Source organism: Dicentrarchus labrax, unplaced genomic scaffold (assembly GCF_905237075.1).
Source record: "Dicentrarchus labrax unplaced genomic scaffold, dlabrax2021, whole genome shotgun sequence".
Lineage (NCBI taxonomy): Eukaryota > Metazoa > Chordata > Actinopteri > Moronidae > Dicentrarchus > Dicentrarchus labrax.
Window position 1 is genome coordinate 16,162,234 of NW_026136705.1, and position 21,550 is coordinate 16,183,783.

The 21,550-nt window shown below is 40.5% G+C and overlaps 2 protein-coding genes across 8 annotated transcripts; one reads left to right on the forward strand and one right to left on the reverse strand.

The window, feature by feature from the left end:
* Positions 1-311: 311 nt before the first annotated feature.
* On the reverse strand, positions 312-7,487 carry pdha1a (pyruvate dehydrogenase E1 subunit alpha 1a). The gene is made up of 11 exons (XM_051401360.1): positions 7,330-7,487; positions 6,277-6,345; positions 6,011-6,184; positions 5,621-5,747; positions 5,399-5,490; positions 4,551-4,643; positions 4,116-4,271; positions 3,942-4,013; positions 3,787-3,854; positions 3,062-3,170; positions 312-2,384 (listed from the first exon to the last, which is right to left on the reverse strand). Exons 1-11 carry the CDS (start codon positions 7,375-7,377, stop codon positions 2,220-2,222), a joined length of 1,173 nt encoding a protein of 390 aa, XP_051257320.1. The 5' UTR covers positions 7,378-7,487; the 3' UTR covers positions 312-2,219.
* Positions 7,488-8,844: 1,357 nt separating this feature from the next.
* map7d2a (MAP7 domain containing 2a) lies at positions 8,845-21,290 on the forward strand. 7 transcript variants are annotated; one of them, XM_051402325.1, is made up of 17 exons: positions 8,845-9,229; positions 10,893-10,985; positions 11,513-11,608; positions 11,697-11,774; positions 12,392-12,555; positions 12,716-12,812; positions 13,524-13,613; positions 15,372-15,478; positions 15,585-15,700; positions 15,797-16,218; positions 16,300-16,447; positions 16,888-17,059; positions 17,225-17,329; positions 17,446-17,496; positions 17,718-17,754; positions 18,559-19,237; positions 19,332-21,290. In XM_051402325.1, the coding sequence occupies exons 1-17, from the start codon at positions 9,193-9,195 to the stop codon at positions 19,588-19,590; spliced, it is 2,751 nt and encodes a 916-aa protein (XP_051258285.1). In that variant the 5' UTR covers positions 8,845-9,192; the 3' UTR covers positions 19,591-21,290. The 7 variants fall into 7 exon arrangements, with proteins under 7 accessions (XP_051258285.1, XP_051258290.1, XP_051258284.1 ...); XM_051402324.1 differs by having other exon boundaries at positions 8,846-9,229; positions 17,715-17,754; XM_051402326.1 differs by having other exon boundaries at positions 8,846-9,229; positions 11,513-11,599; positions 17,715-17,754.
* The last annotated feature ends 260 nt before the right edge of the window (positions 21,291-21,550 follow it).

The window sequence follows — 21,550 nt, forward strand, 5'->3', positions numbered from 1 at the left end:
ATAGTTGTCATTCTTCACAGCGAGGTTGTCTTTCTGGTCTGATCACTTCCAGTAGATAAACATAGGTTGATAACCTGCATGCAACAGCACACACAGCTTCGACAAAGCATATATATGGAAACCCTTCTTATTATTTCATTGTTTTGTTTCAGGACATTGACTGATTGCAATTCTCACCTTTGAAAAAAACTACTTTGATAAACGTGTGCATACAAGACTTGCTAATGTAGTGTAAGATTAATGACATATAAGGCAGTTCATCGGCTCTTTCTTTGTTTTACGTCACATTAATGGGAATGAAGCAAACACAGTGCGGTTCAGTCTTTTTATTACAGTTCACACATTAAACCAGAGTTTCCATGGAGCGTTTCTTTGCATCATCAGCCACCCTGAATGTAACAGTTTACTACAACAAATACTCATTGTAGGCAATTTCAGTTGTATTAAGACAGGTACTGACATTTTAAAGTTTAGTCTGTCTTACTATTTGACTCACATTACAGAGGAAACCCCTTTCCCTTCTGTTTCCCTGTTAAAGGATTACAAGCACTGCTGCAATGTTTATGAATATTATTAACTGAAAATTAACATAGCAGCTTGATGCTAGCAGTACATGTTGATATGAAGGCTGTTTTCATTTTATTACCAGAGGTCCAAAGTTTTTAACAATGTGTCCAAGTACTTGACAAGAAAGAAAACAGACTGAAATTCAAAATGTCCACATACTGTCTCTGTACATTTGAGCAAATAATGCACCACTGCTGGCGTGTTGAAATATCACAAACACCTTTTGAGCAAAACATACACCTGGCACCTGAACTGCTGATGCTCTCCCAACTGAATCACATTTAACCCAACATCTTTCTTTGATTGGAGAAAGTTAATGTGAATAACAAAGCTTAGCCGATGAATGCGCTCCGACTAAAAGTCATTAAGTTCATTTTCACCGTAGATCGTTCAGCTTGTGGTAGTTTTCATTGTGAATATTTAGGATAATAAATATTCACACATGTACAGCAGAAATTTAATGAGCTTCTCCAAATATATCAAATGAACAATGTATGTTTGTGAAACTGAAAAAAGGCACCCAAGCACCTGAGTATCTGCAAAATAACCCTATGAATGTAAAGACACTCAGTGAACATGTCTTCAAACATCTGACTTTAAGATGCATATAATCACCTGCTCAGCTTACACACACACAGACACACACACACACACACAGACACACAGACACACACTCTCTAAACAACACAAGATCTGCCAGGCACATGTTTGGTTTGGCAGGATAAATTAAAACATTTCAAACCTTTCCCTTGGTAATCTTTAATCTGTCCTACATATTAAAGGAAAAACATATGGAGAAATATTGAGAATGTTGTTGGTAACGTTACCCTGCTACCTCTAGTGGTATCTTTGTAACAAGGGGGTTAAATAAAAAAAAAAGACAAGAACTAGTTAACTCAAACTGAAGGGTTTTATCATGTGCACTTCAGTATAAAGAGTACAAAGTCTTTTTTTTTTGTTTTTACAGGTCAGACAGTCTTTTTATGAGATCAACAGAGACGAATGGACATTTGCTTAATCACACCTCAAAAGTGACCACAGACAATCATCAAACAAGCAAATTTAGAATATATAAATATATTCACTTGGGACCAGATTTACAAAAGTGTGTAATATTAAGAGAAACAAATACTTTAAATATATCTCACTAAAATAAAAAATAAAAACACAAGTATCAATCTACATCTTTTGGTATATTCTTTACGAAAAATATAAATAAATATGGGGCAGAATTTCAGGAGAATATGGCAACTCTGAGTGCACTTATAGGAACTTATGTAGGAAGCCGCTTTTCCAAATGTACAAACTGATGGCAGTAAATGCCTCTTCTTAAGGTAGAACAATGAGCTGTGTCCATATGCAGACAACAATACGAGTAATGTAAAGAAGAGAGACTATAGGGGAGGCAATTAGCAAAATCATTCTAATAAATTAATTCTCTATTAGTGTTTCTGTCATTCTTTGTTTGTTTTATTCTCAGAACATCTTTGTAAACATGGTCCCTGCTGTTAAAATGTACAGCACATTAATGCTTGTTGACGGTTCTGAGCCTGAGGCACTACTTTATGGTACATTATCTGATGTGTGCGTATATGTTAGGGGCATGGGAGTTAATATATAATTATGTGTGGTGGGGCTGGGTGAAAAAAACCTTAGCTAACAGACTTCAGCTTGGTCCACGGGTTCGTGCCGCGAACCTCCAGCGGTGGATCGTTGTAAAAGATGTGGTTGCACAGTTCTTCCAGTGGGGGTTCAGGATCTGTGGTAGCAAACTGAGCCGCATCTTCAATCTCCTTCCTCACCTCCACGTCGATCTCCTACAGACAACACAGGTAAGACATAGAATTATAGTCATTTGCTGTGTGACATTTACAGAACACCTGCACAACTAAGGAAATGTGTATGTGTTCATAGATCTTGTATTTTTGCTATTTTCTTATTCAACTGGAAACTAAAAAAACTTCCAAACTGCGTGAGTTCAGCTAAGCAACCAAGGGATAATGCTAAAACCAGTGAAACTAGCTCTCTCGTGTTTAAACAATGTACTGCAGTTCAACAATATCGCTGACAGCAGCAGAAATTCTACTTTTTTCAGCTTCATATTGTCAATTTTTACAAGTTCTATGACAAACTTGTTATATTCCTCGTAGATCCAAACAGCTGAGGGCACTTAGTGATTAGTTATCTCAAGATTTCTTTTATAATTTTTTATAATTAGTTTAGTATTTTGGGGCTTCAATCCCATTACTCCAAATACTTCATTAAGGGAGTCATCAACACTATAAAATATTCTTCCTGTTTGTCTCAATGCATTTTTGTGGAATTATGCAACTCAACAATCTTGTCAAAAACCCACTGAGGGACCCTTGAATTAATAAGGGTTAAAATATATATATTTAAAAAAGTATGATAAAGATGTGTGACTTTTTCAACGAGATAAGAACAGAAAGAAGCATGATTTTTTTCCATTTTACAAACTGAATATATTTGCTACCTTGAGCTCCTCCACGCTGGCCATGTTGTTGCTAAGCATGCGGTCCTTCAGCAAGGAGATGGGGTCACTCTTCCCACGGACCTCCTGGATCTCTTCACGTGTGCGGTAGCTGAGAGGGGAGAGATTTGTGCAGGGATGTTGTAGGGACGCACTAATACAATCATTTTGTTTTTTGAGCTGACACCGAATCCAACTTAAGTATTAGAAAACCAATCAAAAACCAGCAATAAATTACTTTCACTAACTACTATTAATTATTAATGAAGATAATTAATTTGGGCTCATTGTGCAAAACCAATCAACAGAACAAAATAAAGTAACTTTTTATATGATTTGTGGTGTGTTTACATTTCTCATTAGCACTTCACAAAAATTCCTCCTGGATTAGATAAACCAGGCATTCATCTGCTAAAGCCAGCAGCCATATTAGTATCCGTGTTCAGTCCATCCCTAGGCTGTGGTCAGGGCGTTGCAAGGCTACTACAGCAGGAAGGAGAGCATGTGAACACTACTGTGGGACAGTGGCAGAAGCAAGGGGCAGCAGCACAGTGAGGATAGATATTATTATTAATACACATAAATAAAATTGTTGTTAATAAATCAATCATTAAAATAAAAGTGCTTATAAGATGACCAGGACAGAGTTATAGTAGTTACAGCAAATATTTAAACCGTAACAAATAAAAATATACCGTATATAAAGTTCAGGAACTGTGATCGTTTACCTGACACCAGGATCGCTCATACTGTGTCCATGATAACGGTACGTCTGAAGCTCCATGAGAATGGGACCCTGATGAAAGGTTGGACAAAAATTATTTAGCTGAGAAAATGACAACCACATTTCCTGTTTTAATATAATTCAATGTTTTTAACTCACCTTCCCAGATCGGCAGTGATCAGCTGCAAACCTGGTTGCTTCCCGAACACACAGAACATCCATCCCATCCACCTGGACACAAAAACATCAAATTGACTAAAATAAAACATAGCTGTGTAAAATACAGAGAAATAATATATGTAAGTTATATTTAAAAAATGTAAAGAATAGTACCCGAAGACCAGGGATGTAGTCTCCTCTCTTGTAGTAGTCTGTGCTGGCTGAAGCTCGCTCCACTGATGTGCCCATGCCATACCTGTTGTTCTCACAGACAAAGATGGCGGGCAGCTTCCAAAGTGCTGCCATATTGTAGGTTTCAAAAATCTGACCCTGTGAAATACACAGAGGATTTCTTTTTTTAACATGGCACAAAGATATGATTGCTCTTTTTTATTGTTGTCCTGGTTAGCTTACATTATACAGCAAAGAGAAACAGACAATTAAATGTAACCAATAATACCTGGATGGTCTAACTTCAGTTAAATTTAAAGTACTTATTAAGCATATAACACATACACATTGTTATAGTAATATAGCAGCAATGTGGTGCTATTGATTCCATCCAGTAATTACAAAGTTAGATTAAAACCAGAGATTTGTGTGTCATACCTGGTTGGCAGCGCCGTCACCATAGAGGCTGACGCACACCTCGTTGTTGCCAAAGTACTTGCAGGCCAGAGCCACACCCGCACCCAGGGGAACCTGAGGAGAATTCAGAGGTCTGGGGTTACATTATATACATTTTAATGAATAAAGCACTCACTTAAACATCTTTTTATGCTGATATAGACATCACACATTTTTCAGTGGGTTCAACAGCCCGAAGGTTGTAATTCTTCGAAGTTAAAACATGAAATTCATCAAAACAAAAGACAATGTTCATTTTGACAACGACAAAAGCATCATATAGAATAATCTGTTTGTTTTATATATTTTATAATATTGTTTTAAGCCAGTATCATCTTTTATGTGTGTTGCTTTTATGTGGTAATCTGACACTAATTACTCCCCCTGAGTTGTGACTTCATATAACAGGTTGATGCCAAGCAATGAAATTAAGTTTTGGCTCCCTTTTCTCTTTTTGTAAATGAATTATTAATTGATCTATTTCTAGGACGCCCTGCAAGGTTCGTCCATCCAAGTTTGCTAACTTACTGTGGCAAATAATTGTTTCCCCCTCCTCTCCTGTTTATGACCAATGTCACCTTCCTTCAGTTCAGCTATATTCCCACAATATCAGTCAACACTATCAAACCAGACGCACTGCGTTTAGCGTCTTATCACAATTTCATCACATTGGCAGCATACTGGTAGGGCATGTTTACATGTTAACACTAAACCCAGAACATGTGAATTGGTTTGTTCCAATCTCTTTATTGCTCCTTTCAAAAACAGTTGAACAAGATGACTGAATACCAAGTTCAGAGATCGTGTGGAACAAGACTTCGGTGATATACCTGAGCTCCGACAATTCCATTTCCTCCATAGAAGTTTTTACAGTACATGTGCATAGAGCCTCCTTTGCCCTTTGCAATACCTCCTCTTCTGCCTGTAAATTACAAACAAAAACATGCAGGAGTTAGAAAACTGAAAAATAACAATTTGCAACTCAAAATCCATCATGACTGGAGTTTAAAATGATTTAGAGACTTAAAATGTCACAGCGTTTGCAGACTCACCGGTGAGCTCGGCCATGATCTCCTTCACAGTCCCTCCTCTGGTGTAAGTGTAACCGTGGGCACGGTACGCAGTGATCAGGTGGTCCGACAAAGTAATTCCTCCTTCAATACCAACTGCACAGGCCTCCTACATGGAGAAAACAAAAAGCTTTACATGATTTCTGTGTGAGAGCTTACATGTGTGGAGATGTGCTCTAAAAAAACTGTAAAATCTACTTACTATTACTATCTTACTATATTTTTAAATAATACTAATCACTGATCAGTTTTAAATTCTGGTTGTATTTCAAAGACTTTAATGCCATTTAATATTCTTCCCAGAGGAGCAAACATAAATCATTACTCCAACATTAAAATGAAACCCCAGAAAAGAATTATAGTGCACTCAACCTGGCCGTCATACAAGTGGCAGAATCCTCTGATGATCTTCTGCTTATACAGCTGATCTGCCTTCAGCTCCATACGCCTCATGGTCTGCATGGTGCGGTAGTACTGCAGACCCTCATCACGAGTCATAACCACCTGAGTGGCAGGGGCCTCGTCCAGCTTGTGGACGTCACATTTCTAGGGGGAAGAAAATACCCATAATGACTCACAAACTGCCACGTGCATTGATCAGTTTAGCAGAAAAATATAACTTTGTGTTTTAAGCTTACCTTTATTTCAAAGGTAGCCTGGGTTGTGAAATCAGCATAGGAGCGCACTGACATGACCACAGCAGCTCCCTGAAAGACAGAGGAATAAACTGGTTATTCAATACTAGAAAAACCAAAACAATACTTCCTTTCTTATTTAACAATATATATATAAACATGTTTTTTTTTTATTTAACAATGAGTATTTTGATAATGAAGTTAGTTGATACCACAGAGTGCTTTTGCTACCCAGACTTAAAATCTTCTACACTACTCTGCAGCAGAGCAGAAATAAATGCTGTCTGTCAGAACACATGCAAATACACTGGTAAAATATAAAAGTCACATAAAATATAACAAGTATGCCCATTCACCTCCTGTTCATGTTACTTTGAACCAACATACTTTATAACATAGTATCTATCTAACAGAATAACAAATTAAACAAACTACCTTCTCAAGTTTGTACTTTTTAAGTGCAGCTCAACAGACAAACACCAAGAAATCAGCCTCAGTTAGGAAAAATCTAAAGTATAATTTGTAATAGTTTGTTAGGGCAACTCAGGAAATCCTCCACGACCTCCCAGCTAGTGCTCTGATAGTTTGAGCAGCCAATTAAACACAAGATGTGATTTAAACTGACATTAATGGTTATAGTTTCATATCTTACACAGGATAACTACAACTACCATCATACACTGGGAATAGAAAAGTCTGAAAGGAAAGGTATCTGTGGTATACAGGACAACACCTAGTTGTAAAGTGGCTAATGCTCGCTGTCAACTTTCCTTAAAAACAACACCCACACAGCCCTGACCGACTCCACAATGAGGACTGAAGACTGAAACCTACACTTCACAAGCTTGTGTCATTACTGCCCGCCACACTGAAGCAACCCAACGAGTCCAGGGCTCACACTTTAGCTGTGTTAGCCAAACAAGCTATCAATCGGCCTTACAAGGTCAGGACAGCGACGGCAGCGTTGTTTACAGTAAACATCAGATGTTTACCGGAGAGGTTGTGACGCAGTGTTTGACTAAGAGAGGGGCCATAGTTTAAAACGTGTGTACTTACATTTCTCTGAGCACCAGCTCTGAGCACACTGGAGATATTGGACAGCATCTTTCCCGAGCTAGCTCACTTCAATCCCTGCACGGCTCCGTCCTTCTGTCTGCTCTGTCCTTCCGGCTCCGCTCACTCTTCTTCTTCTTCTATGGCTTCAATAACGGCAGCAAGAACTCACTGCTGCCGCCGCCACCCCTCTGGTCGGCAGGCGACAACACTGGAAGGAATATCTCTTTTTTAAATTAATTAATAGGTAAATGGATATAGGTTTGTCAAACAGTATATTAACATTATCCTACTTGGTGACCTTAATTATATTTGGGTTCAGTTAGAGCCAGCACAGGCCTAACTCCCCCATTACAGACTGTTACAGACTGTTATGATACTCCAATAACATTAATCCTAATAGACTTGTTTGGGATTTGAAGGGGCAGTGCTGCATGAAACTAAAAACTAGTGTCAACACCAATCACAGTATTTTGAGCTGTATCAGGGTCTCCAGGACTCCAACCTGAATGTTTATGTGCTGCCAGAACAGGTAACATGAACAGAAATATGTTTGTAAACTATTTTTAAACCATATTCTATCACCCATCTGATTATATGAGCTGATTAATTTCAGAAATGATAAGGGCCTTGAGGTCATTATTATTTATGATTTATTATTAGTATTTCCTAATTTTAAGAAACCTTTAAAAGTGTTCTCTGTCAAATTTAGTTTTAAAGCTGTACCTCAGTTTATTGGTGCATATTCTTGAATACATTTACTATCTGACCCACAGTACACCACGGATAGGAAGTATTTCAACACAGGAGAACACGTTTTTGGGACTGCAGGCAAACTATAACTGAGTCTGCAGTGTGCACTTTAGTAGATGGGCACTTAAAGTCGATGTTACATTCACTCAGTGCACAGAGAGTTAGAGGAAGGGGGAGTATATTGGGGCCCACGGGTCATTTTTTGCCCCAGAGCAGCCAGCCAGTACCACTACAGTGTTTTTTTTTTTACTATGGTCAGATATTATATTAAATTATATAAAATATGTGATCCTATCCAAATGCTAGGGTCAAACATGTTGATAGCCAGCCATAGTCACTGAAAAACGGTTAGTTCAACTCATTAGTGTTGTTTTTTTATCATCATGGCTCTCCATGATTTATCTTTTAAAATGTGACAATAGAAGATATCAAATAGCAGCTTTATTGTAGCACAGTGTTCAGCAAATCGATGGGAGATGAATGATGTCAGCCTCTGATCATGATATATGATACAGGGTTTGTAAGCCTATGGTGAACCTCTTGTGAAATCAAGTTAGGAAACACTTATTTGTTGCATTGGGGTGCAAACGGACCGGCCTGAGCGCGCACTAGACCTGCATGTTGTCCTTCTGTCTGTCATTCATTGCATCCAACCCGGCATTCAAGTCAGCAAAAAAAAAAAAAAAATGTGGTTTGGACCTTGGCAGCTTTGTGTGTGCAGAGAGGAAATCTCCTGCATCCACCGGTAACGCGTTAATAGCCCGTGTATGGGCGGGCTTACGCTGCGACGCACGGTGCTCGATCGATAGTAAACCGGACTGTGTGCGCATCACCAGCTCCAGTCCCAGCATCTCTCTGCTCCATCCAACACCCTCCTGCTCCTGCCCATCATCTCCAGCCTTTATAATGACCTTCAGGCTGTGTCTTAGTTGAATGGTCGCTGTTTATCCGCCGTGGCTGCGCTCCTCATTGTTGCTGCTGTGGAGGGAATCGGATACCTGCCCTGCCGCCGCCGCTGCTGCTGCTGCTGCGTCGGCATCACTGCAGAGTGTTTTGGGGGGTGACAGCGCGTCATAGCCTACATTTGGGTGTATTCTGCCTGTGACAGTGACCATGGCGAAAACAGTCTCACCGTCCAGTGCAATAACAGGTAAGCCTGGTGCGATGGTTGTATGGTCACGCTGTGCGGCTGTGTTGTTGTGTTTGCGCCGCGGTTTAAAGCAGACTCATGAATGACGCAATTGACATTTGCACCGCTTTATGTGCATGACGCTGGTCTGTGCGCGGATCAACCGGCTTCACTGTTGTGTTTGTTCGCCAAGGCTTTACAGCTTCACATGATGCAGGCCTGCTGTATGTAAGGTTCGTGGTTTAAGAAATAGACTAGATAATAATGGAAAATAGATTTTTATTCCCTTGAAAATAAACCAGAAACAGCAGGCCTAATGGTTTATATCACGCGTGTGCCTCCTCTTTGTGTTTTTTGTCATTTTCCGATTTACATTTTCTCATGAGGGGATATCAGCATTATAGATGATGATGATGAAGGTCCTGTAACCTTTTATTTTTTTGGGTGATGACGCGACTCCATCGGATCGAAGAAAGGGTTCAAATGAGTGGAGAGAGGACAGACTGGACAGACCCATGGATTACTGTATAATTTGTATGAGCTTCAAAACCATTGTGTGGTGACTTTGTAGGTTGAAAGCTGTGTGATTGTCTGGAGCAGGATGGAGACGAACCTTTCACATTGTATTTACCCTCCACGCCCCGGAGGGAGCTCCCTGCAGGTCAATAATCACATCTGATAGGACTGTAGGAGAAAAGACTTGTCACACTAGTTCACTGCTTCATTGAGACTGTACTGGTAAAGTGCAAGATGAATACTGGAGATCTCAGCTATGTTGGAATTTTTAGACCTATTATTTTAAAAGCTCTGACATGAAACAAAAAAGATAAAAATGCTTTCTATGTTCAAGAATAATAAGATCTAGAAATAACATAGAGCAATATTCCTGTCAAAGCCATAAAAGCCATAATAAATACACCCAGGTCATTGGAGGTAGGCTACCAGTGTGGCATGAAGAAATCAATAAAATGTTATCATGGAAAATGATAAATGCTACAAGTTGAGCATGTTGAATGTGTGCAGTGATGTGTTTGTCGGTTGAGGCGTAAGCTCTCCTGTCTGACATCAGCCAAGCCACATTTAAGAGGTCTGCCAAGTTTCAGTAGGCTACACAGTAAAAAGCCCTGACTGAAAAGAGAGTAATTCACTTGATCAAGTGATGCGACTGAGTGTGTTGGCAGTTCAGCCTACAATGCACATATTGATTGAGTGAATTTGTGGGATTAAATGGGGTTTTTTTTTTAGAGGCGCATTCTCAGATAAGAACCCACCCACTGTGATTAGATTTAGATGTAGTTACTGTTAACTCTCCATATTACACAATAGATTTGTCTCAGTTATTATTAATTATATTACTATTATTACAACTATAATAAGACATTTGTTGAACTAATATTTACTCCAATTTAGGCGTCTACTTGCCTCCTAACCTATTACAGTATATGAGTTGATGTGTCTCATCTGTGAGCTGTGATAATTTATACACACACACACACACACACACACACACACACACACACACACACATAGACACACACACAGTGACTATAGTTTCTTGGCCGTATACCAGTAAAATTCTGCATTCACACCATTTACAACCATTGTGAAATAGGATGTGGTAGTATGAGCTTACTGTTTAGATACAATACTTTTTAAAAATTATTTTATTTGTCTTGTGCTTTAGGTGAAAAGATGGCCCCACCATCCATCACTCTACTTCCCGACAAGAGATCTCCGACAAACGGTCACAGCTCTCCAGTCCGAACTGGAAAAACTAGTGAGTAATCCCCTCCGGCTTCTGTCACGTAATTCACTCTTTCCTTCCAAGTGGTTTCATCTGGATGAAAACCACTTGCACACAATGATGTGGATTATTGCATAATTACTAGAGAAACATTACAGAATGCACAGTATGACTCTGTAGGCCTCTGCATATGAGGAAAATGTGTTTCAGGCTGCTCTGTTATCAGTTAATGGAGGAGTAGATTACAGCCGCAACACAAGCTCAGCAACAATAACCAAAAGAGACATTCAGCATGTGTAGAGTGACTATCACATCAAGGACAGTTTCCTCCCTTCTCCTGCATATTGCTGCAGTTTGCCCTTGGCATTGGGGCTGCTTGGCATTTTGCAACACAGTGCATTTAACACTGAGCAGCCCCACACAGAGCTGACGAAATGCATCCCTCTGCTGGTAACAGAACAGCACTGCAGGTCAGTACTGGGGCGCTGATGTCATTCCTCTCTAGACAAAGCTGTGTGTGCTCTCTCTCTCTCTCTCTCCTTCTGTCATGATGATCCCAGCTCCATCAAACACAGAGAAGAAGCCACACATGAATGGACACGCGTCCCCTTCTCACTTAGCGGCTAACATCAACAACAACCATGCAGGTAAACAAAGTAAGTCTCGGTGTTTCTCTGGGCTTTCATTTGACTGCATTACCACTACCTTTGTTTTTGTTCTCTGACTCTTTCATTCATCTCTCAGTCGTGGAAGGTTATATGAAGACGGACGACAGGATGCGATTAGCCAAAGAGAGACGTGAGGAGAGGGAGAGAAGCCTGGGTAGGTGATGTCCTTTCAGTTAATTTTTCTGACTCTGTCAGGTTCGGATTTTGTGAACTGAGAAGCTCTGGGATGCCTGTAGGTTCCTTCTTCAGTGCATTTTTTTTGGCATGACATTTTTTTTTCTCTACAGTTTAATTGGTCATTGAAGGGCTTTGCTAGCCAGTAGAAGAGATATTCTGAGTTCACTGGGTTTTTGATGTGATGAGCTAAGTCACTTCAGGGGATGTGACAGTGACATAGAATAATCCACAAAAGTAGGTCTCACACTCACAGTTAATCATGCAGCTCTTGCAGTGGCCTCATGATGACAAGGATTTCTATCTTCATGACAATCAAATTCGCTGTAACAAATACAAGTTCACATAATGTCAGATTTGGTGAGTGTGTTTTGAAAGAAAAAACTACCAAATATTACAAAGAAGAACAAAATACAATATTCTTAAAAAAGTATTTTAATGAGAGAATAAAACGTACTAATAAAATTGTTGCAAAATGTTTGCAAAATTGAGACAATTTCAATTTCGTCTGCAGTAACTCTGAATGCTGAACAGCAACATTGCTCCATTAACTGTATTTTCTGGAACCTGTAACAGAATTCGTCTTGTCTCTTTCAGCGGCCAGGGAGCAGCTGATCAGGGAGAAAGAGCGCAGGGCTCGGCTGCAGTACGAACGCACAGTGGAGGAGCGCTGGAGGCGGCTGGAGGAGCATAGGCAGAAAGAGGAGCTCCGCAGAGCTGCAGTGGAGGAGAAGAGGAGGCAGCAGCTCGAGGAGGAGAGGGTGAGCTGAGTTAACAAAAAATCTTAATCAAAAATACACTATGGCCTATATAACGTGTGGTTGTGTGTGTGTGCAAGATGTACATACAAATGTAATATTACATACAATAAGTGAGGCGACAGAGTTGAAATAATGGTCGGCTTTGCTGTGCTGCGTTCAGGAGCGGCTGGAGGCCCTGATGAAACGCTCCCTTGAACGAAGCCTTCAGCTGGAGCAGAGAACCAAACGCTGGAGCAGAGCCTGCCCCACTGGAGCAGGCAAGAACTGAGCTTACAAATAGTTTTGGATACAAGAGGCATGAGTGGCAGAAAGGTGACATGTGAATGATCTGAAACTGAAAAGCAGGATATGGAAGAAAAAAATGGCTTTCTTTCCAGAAGGATTGCATTTTGCTGTATTTCTGTGAGACACCATGACACAGAATGCGTGTGCATGTATGCTGTGGGTCCTGTTTGTGTGTGTGTGCGTGTGTGCGTTTGAGAGTGAGTGAGTGAGAGTGGGTGAATGTGTGTGTGTGTGTGTGTGTGTTAAAGAAAACCTTTCTCCTGGCCTGATCAATGCTGACAGCCTGGCTGCTGAAGTACGCATGAGCAGAAATGTGTTCCTGGTTTCCCACAGAGAAAAGGATGGAGTTACACATCTACACAGGTGTCTATGTAACACTAAACTACACTTTTTGAACTTGATTTAAATAGCGGAAGTGTGAAAATAACACATAAATCATCTCAGTTCTGTCTGCCACACAGAATTTTTTGATATCACCACTGGGAAGGACAGCTGGAAATATTCAAAACCTATACATAATAGTTTTAAATCAGACTGAAAAAGTGACAGTTTAGGTTACATTACATCATGACACCCCTGCTGATATGTTAGCTCCCATCCAGGACTCTACAGGTGGATGAGGAATTGCTCAGATAAACTGTTCATAACGCTCTGCTCTGCTCTGCTCCGCCCGCTGCCTATAGGTGACAGTGAGAATGCCCCACTCCCTTTCTCTGCTGCCTCCGCCTTTTCCCATGGCATTGCCTCCCCCCTTCCTGCTGTCAGCGAATCTGGTAAAGTTAAGCCCCCCTTGCCCTCCCAACTATATCTTCCCCTCCTGTTCATCCAACAGTTACCATGTCTGTGTTTGTTTGCCTTTGGGCGGTCTGAAACTTCAACGTAAACCAAAGGCAAATGTCTTCTTCCTGTGATGCGTGCATGTTAGGCTGCGCCGTTGCTGAACTTTTAATGGTGCCCTTGCTGTGCAAATGAGATAATGCACTTCTGCAAAGTAATCTATATGTTTGCTGTGTTTGTGCTCTGCTGCAGTGGCTTTTATCTTTGAGTTACTGTCACCAAAAGCAGTGTGGAGTCACAACACTGTGGAGACAGGCTTCGAGGATCACGCAAATTAACAGGCAGATGTTATCAGAACAGGAGCTTATACTGATATATATCCAAACATTTATCTAGAAGTGCTGGTTTTATCATGAGCTAACCTAATTTTCAGGCAGAATCATGCTGAAACAGTTCCATCCTCCTTATCTCCTGAGGGCGGACTTTCATTCTCTTCTCTCTTGCAAAGGAAAACTCCATTGTGCAGGAAAAAGAGGACAATAAGAAAATGCACCACCATCAGCTATTTCATAGACTGAATCTTGTCGGCGGAAACATGTTTTCCTCCATTAATTCATCACCTTTAGCCCGGTATTCCTCTGTGACGTGTGTTTTAGTAAACACATCATTTCAGTATGTATAACTCTCTTTAAGATTTCCCTAGAAGTCAACCTCCGGATTAGTTGCCCCAGATTAGTAACCTCACATTAATTACAAACCGGCTAAAGGGCGCTGATCACATCGACTTGAAAATCTCTCTTTTTTTTAACAGTTTGTAGATTTATTTGTTTCCTTTTTGTGTTGATAACCTGGGATGCTGACACCGGGTCCCCCCGAGCAGACGTTTTTGGAGATTAATCGCACATGACCTAGAATAAAAATATGTGTCCTAAAATAGACACAGATACAGGCCTCCCACTGGGAGGGCTGCACTCTTTAGAGATTACTCTTTACAGATGATGGCAGATGGATGAGAAGTTACAAGAGATGGCAAGAAGACTGCTTCTAGTGTTGTTGTTGTTGTTGTTGTTGTTCCATGTTTAGGTCCTTTGCTTTTGTGATTGTGAGTCTGCAGAAGGCCTGTGTGTGTGTTTTCATTTGCTGTCATTGTTTTGGGTATGGCAAGGACAGAAGTGTTGGGAACTGGGTTTGGGATTATGGTTCGCAGCCACCATGCTGGTGTGTGTGCTTGTATCACACTGCGTAGCAGCAGCATAAAAAATTACTAACAGGGATGTTAACACACCCCATTATGTCTGACTGTTGGCTGAACCAGTCATATTGGCAGTTGAAAGACATGCGTGTTCAGTATCTCTCAGTCAGGACTAATCTAATACTGGTAAAATCAATGGCCTCTTTTTGGCAGAAATGTGTCCTTCCATATTTCCATATTCAATTTTATAAAGTCCAGTAAGGACAGAAGAGCTTGATTTTAGCTGTAAGTTTGCAGGTTTTCTACCAAAACCAAAAGCTTATTACCACAGCTTCAACCAGAGAAGAGAAACGTATCACATGGATGTCTAAAATTTAAGATTGTGGCATATAATTAGTTTTGCATCATCTAACTGACCTGGAAAAGTGAGTCTGTATGCTTAGTTGGGTGCAGCACACACTGTCCAGTCAATCCCTCCCTCTGGCTACTGTATTATTATCCCTCTGTCACTTGTTATTTGCCATCATCGGATTTGATAAGCATTGTGTTTGTCATCATGCAGCGCCCTGCAGCCCTCACAGGTCACCTTTCTGCAGCTCGCTGAACCCTGCAGATCACAACAGAGCTGGACTTCAGGGTGGCTCTCGGTCCACTCCCAATACCCCCAAGGTCAGACCTCACACATACTCATACCTCGATATACTTGCATAGAATCTGTAATAATCAATAATTAATGGATACAAATTGCAAGATCTTACATCACTGTAACTTACAGAAAGAGCGTCTGCGCAGAGACAGAAGAACTGCATCCCCAGGTTGTGGATCCCCTGCGAGAAGATCTGAATCCCCTGCTAGTGTCACCAAGCACTTGGCTTCCCCTACTACCTCCAAGTAAGATTATTTGTTTGGTGTTGAACTGAAAGGTCAGCTGGGACCATTACCTTGTTTAACACAATTTTAAAATGTCTTTTCTGTCATCAAACATAGAATTTTTAAGCCAAACAAATCTTCTGTGTGCAGGCTGGCATCAAAGATGCGTGCCCAGTCTCCTAGCAATGCACATCAGTACCATTACTCTCCTACAAGACATCGTCCAAACCTGTCAAGTGATGATTGGAAAGCAGAAGAGAAGAAGGTGGAAAGGCACAGTGAATCCAAAGATGAAACTGCAGTGAAAAATAATACCGACAACAACAGCATGAAGACAACCCTACAAGCGGAGAAGAATGCAGTCAACGTTGAAACCACTCAACCCAAATCACCTAAAGGGGAAACTTTTGATAAGCAGCTCAAAGGTGACACATGTGAAAAAAATCAGTCCCCTGACAGAAAAGACCACATGTCTCCCAAAGTGGAATCCTCAGAGAAGAAGACGCAGAGCAATGCTCAGGATACACACAAGAAAAAAGGTGGACTTTATACCAACAAGTATTTATAACCTTACACTGAATTACAATGCTCTTACAACCGTCTTTCTGTGTGTTTGACAGAATCAGCACCATGTGCGTCCACAGTGAAGGTGGCAGCTGGCACAACAAATGCAGAGGAGGCTACCAGGTTGCTGGCAGAGCGTAGGCGTCAGGCTCGAGCTCAGAAAGAACTAGAAGATAAAAAACGTGAACTAGGGGAACAAGAAAGGTAAGTTCATTCAATGAATCATGAATTTAAGACAGCATTAAAGGTCTAGTGTTTAACATTTAGGAGGATCTATTGGCAGATATGGAATATAATATTCATTGGTATGTTTTCATTAGTCTATAATCAACTGAAAATAAGAATTGTTGTGTTTTTGTTACCTTGGAATGAGCTGCTTTTATTCACTGTTACCTTTAATGGAGGTCGCCATGATGAACCACCATGTTTCTACGGACAAACCAATCACTGGCTCTAGATTTTATACATGTTTTGCAGCCACTGTAGTTTCTCTTTTGCGCTTGGAAGGGGAGGGTGAAGCGAGTGAGTTGCAATCTGCAACAATATCACTAGATGCCATTAAATCGTACACACTGCTCCTTTAAATAGTCTGTTGGGTTTAAGTCTGTACTTGAGCTTAGTAAGTGTATTCACCTGCCCAACAGACTAAGAGAAGAACAGTTGAGGAAGCAACTCGCTCAAGAGCAGCGGCAACAGGAGGCAAAGACTCAACAAGTGAAGGAAAAGGCGAAAAATGAGGAAGACCCTCAAAGGATGAAAAAAGAAGACATACAAGAGAAGGAGGAGGAAGAGAAGGAGCAACAGATGGACAATGAGGTAAGAGATCATTATTACGTGCTATAAGGCAGTTGTTTTTGCCCTAATGCTGCATGATTTAAATGTAAAAATGTTTAATTTCTTGTGAATCTTTGATATATAAGGTAAATGATTTTCTGTCTTAGAGTTTCTGGTTATAAATGTTTTTCCTCTTGATCTTAACAGAGAGACAAAGCCAAAGCCCAGGCACAAGAGGATGCTGAGCGTCAGCGGCAAGACAGAGAAATGCTGACACAACAAGAAGAGGAGGAGAGGCAACTAAGAAAAAAGGTTATTTCTAACTGAAAAAACCCTCAGAAAAGAGGATCACAGCACATATTACATGTTGTACTTAAAATATTTCAAAATCTGAATTCTGATAATTAAATATGAATGTATTTTTGCAGAGAATTGAGGAGATCATGAAGAGAACTAGGAAGGGTGAAGCCGACCTGAAGGTACTGTGAGAGACACCCTCTGTTCTCGTACAGTAGTCCTGCTGCCTTTAAGTACCTGCTGATTGTGTGATCAACATTTTTTCCCCTCAACTTTATTTTGTTAAAAACTCTCTGTTGTTGTTTATTATCTTTATTAAATTCTATTGTTGGTTCTACTTTGGTTTTGTGTCCTGATTACCCCAAACGTTGACTTGATCGTCTGTTCTGCATTGACTCAGAAGGAGGAAGAGGTGGAGACAAAGCCCGTCTTACCACCAGGTTAGTATGTTATTCAGTCACTCTGCAAATCCTTAGTTTGCTTGCTGTCCCTGCTTACTCAACCCCTCCCTGTATGCCTTGCAGCTGTAAAAATGCAAACAGGGCATGTGTGTTGTATGATGCGATTCATTTATTAGCTTATTTTGAGCATGCGCAGCAGTAATTTACATTTTTATGACTTGGCTTGTGTGACATCTCAGTAGGGGGCAGATGCCAATATTTTTCCAGCATTCTTGCAGTTGTCTTGTTATGTAATACATTTTTTGGGCTTTGGCTATTCAGAAGCCTGAACAGCTAGGATGCTTGTCTGCACCAGCTTAAGTCAACCATGCAAAATTGTTCATTGGTATATTGCTTGTGCTTTGGACCACACACTCAAAAGCATTTGGTTTGGGGTTATATAATATTTTCTGGAATATGGAGCAGCAGCCAAGGACTTTCCTTTCTGTGCTGATAGGGCGCCTTTTATTGTAGAGCAGTGCTTTGGGAGCTGACTTTAAAATTAGCTGCTCTTGAAAATGCCCTTGGAAGATGTATTCAGGGACTGCTCTGCACAGTGTGAGCTAACACTTTATTTGGACTGTCTACCATTCATTCTCAAATAATTTGGCTTTTACAGTTGAGCCGATGTCAATATTCAGTATCAACTTGTTCAGTAATAGTGGTAATATGTGACAGCCACTGTTACTGTTGGCAGGAATAGACTCAAGTCGACTCAGATGAAATTCAATTGATTAGTTGACTGGTTAACTGGACCGTCCAAATAAAGTGAAGCCCACTGTGATGTTTTTTTATCTTCCACAGGTGAAGTAAAGCCTGTTCAGACTAATGCTCAGGTGAACGAGCAAGCAATCAAAAAGGTTGAGCTTCAGGTTAAAGAGCAGGTCACAGTCCAGGTCAACAGTGCCCTGGTGAAGAAAGAAGCAGCAGCAGCAGCAGCAACAGCACAGATGGACAGTCAGAAGAGTCTCCAAGTTAAAAACCACACTCATCAAGTGACACCAACACACAGTGTTCCTGACAAGAGACCGGAAGCCAAAAAAGGCAGTGAAGAGCACGGCGGCCAGACTCACAAAGAGGGCAATTCCGGTGTCTTAAAGCAGCAGGGAAGAGAGGTGGAAATGAATGTAAACAAGCAGCACAAAGCAAATGTTAAAGCCACAGACCAAATAAATAAACAGCAGACAAAGCAGGCAGCAGATGCCAAAGTCAACCAAAAGGAGGGCGGTATGATGAATGGAGCAGTGAAGGGTGAGAAAACAGCCTTGAAGAGTAGTCATCTAACTGCCGAGGCAAGCAAACAACAAAGCCTGCGTGTATCAACAGCTGAGGGCAAAGCTAAAGGAGGGTCCCAGGTGCAGGTTATTAGACCCTCTCTGACAACCCTGCCAGTTGCACACCTATCACCGCCAGTCATCAAGCTGGAGCCGCTAGATGTGAAGCGTTCGGGGTCTTGTGACGAGGTGCAGTCCATGGAGGTCAGGTGAGTCATCAGGTAACCCTGTACCACATTACATGCTTGGTCTACCAATAATTATGGACACCAATATTATTGTGTTTTTATGATTATATTTCAGCCCGGCTTCAAAGGAGGAACTTATCTCAATCCCAGAGTTCTCACCAGTCAACGAAATCCAGCCCAGCAGTGTGAGCAACACCCGAGCTCTTGAAGATCTAATGGACCTGACGGGCAGTGTCACCTACCCCAAACTGTCCTCTGATGGCAACATAGGTGACTGCAACAAGAACCTCATTGAGGGAGTTGTTAGTCCCATGTCAGACTCAAAGCTCACTGGGGTGTCAACCCCGTCCTCAAATAAACTTAGCATTAAGTAGTCCATTAATCTCTCTCGCTTGCCTTCTCTCTCTCTCTCTTCCCTCTTTCTGTCACACACTCATTGGGAGTCACTACATTTATGGGAATAGAGCCATAGAGATTGACAAAAAAACAAAAAAAAACAAATAACATAGATTCCTCACTGGGTGCCAGTTCAGTCCCAGTAATAAAACCCTGCTCAGAGCACCGATGACTGCATTTGTACCTCTGCCTTTCCACATGCCCTCTTAAGCCTTTAAATCTAATTCAGTGTGTTGCTGGGAAAGGCATGACCTAATTTTTAATACGTGTCCTTTCTAGGTAATGTTATTCATGCATGTATTGGTGACTGATTTGGCTGGAACGTAATGGATTTATCTGGCAAACTAAAATCCAGCAAGACTCTCAGGACCACTGCAGTCCTTCACCCTTTCTAACCCAGCAAGGTCTCATAATGGGATTGTTCACATTTTTAATTTCATGGCAATGAGATATGATTCCCTTTATTCTATTTTTTTTAAATCTTTAACTGGGACTTTCTAACTGCACGTGAGTGAGGAAAATGATCCCAAAGCTGTCAACTTGAATGTTATTGCACATTGAAAAAGAAAACACGACATCAACACAAATGATGGTACATACTTCATGTTTGTTGCAGACTAATCGCTAACTTGGACTCTCTTGCAAATATCCAGTTATTGTATTTATAAAAGCTTATTTCAATAGCAAGGCATCCATTTTTCAATGTTTCCAGTGATGGAAATACTGACAGCTGAGCAACCTTCAACTTCTGTAGGTGTGCCTTGCTATGTAAAGGGTTTCCCAGGCACAGCACTAATGGATGCATTAATCTATAGACATCCAGTAACATACACACATTCTAATCAATAGATTTTTGGCTATTGATGTGAAACTGAAGTGCACTGGGGCAGGAATGTTTGCTTAACAATCAACTCGTAAGTGTGCCCTTTAGCTATAAATATGCTGTTTGCTGTTACAGTTTTTCTCCCTCCATCATGTTATACGTGTGTGGTCCTGTAGGAATTATCCAGTGGGCTCCTTACACTTCTTGAGCAATTCATAAACTGACTAATAATTGCAATTTTTCATTTTCTGTGTCATGTCTAAATATAATTTCAATAGAGATGCCTTAAGAGGGACTGATTTAATGGATTTTAGTGTCAGTCTTCTGGCTGTGTATGTTTATCCTTTCTGTTCGGCCACTGGGATCATTGTGTGTGACCTGTAATACTTGAACCTCGGTTTAACACACATTCTCTCCGCCAACAATCTGCAAACGATTATACCAACAGCTTGTACACATTAGTGGGTCTCTTATTAAGTGACATTTAGAGTTTGTGTTCCTCAGACAATACATAGCAAGGTGTTTTTAATTGTCTTAAGTGAAGTAGCCATATATGTATGTTACATACAGGTTTTGAAATTTAGGGTTTGCTGTATATTTTGCATATTCAAACACTGCTGTTCCACAATGACTAAAAGGCTGCTTTTTGCAAAAGGGACTGATTTTAAATCTAGGAGAAATTATATACAGTATACAACCACTTCAAAAAGTATTCAAGTCTGCTCATAGCCATATGTCAAAACAGTCAATCACTGTCAGCTTAACTCCTTAAGTTATGTAATTAATGTAGACATTGTGCATGGTTAGCATGGTCATAACAATGTTATCTGAAACAATAAAATGTAAAACTCTGAATGTGTTGTGTTGATGTGTTATTGAGCTCTTAACTTGGGGATAAGTTGATTATATTTGGAAGACAAACATAAAGTGAGATGAAGAAAGAGGCAGAAGACTTTTGAGATAGGGCATGAGCTGAGGAAATCACACAGACATGGATTATTGCTTACTGCCATTAAAACATATATTTATTCTCCATTTATAGGTACAACTAGCTAAAACCAATGCAGTCTGATACAACAGCCCGACAATGAATTCTACAGTACCTCCATGAAGTT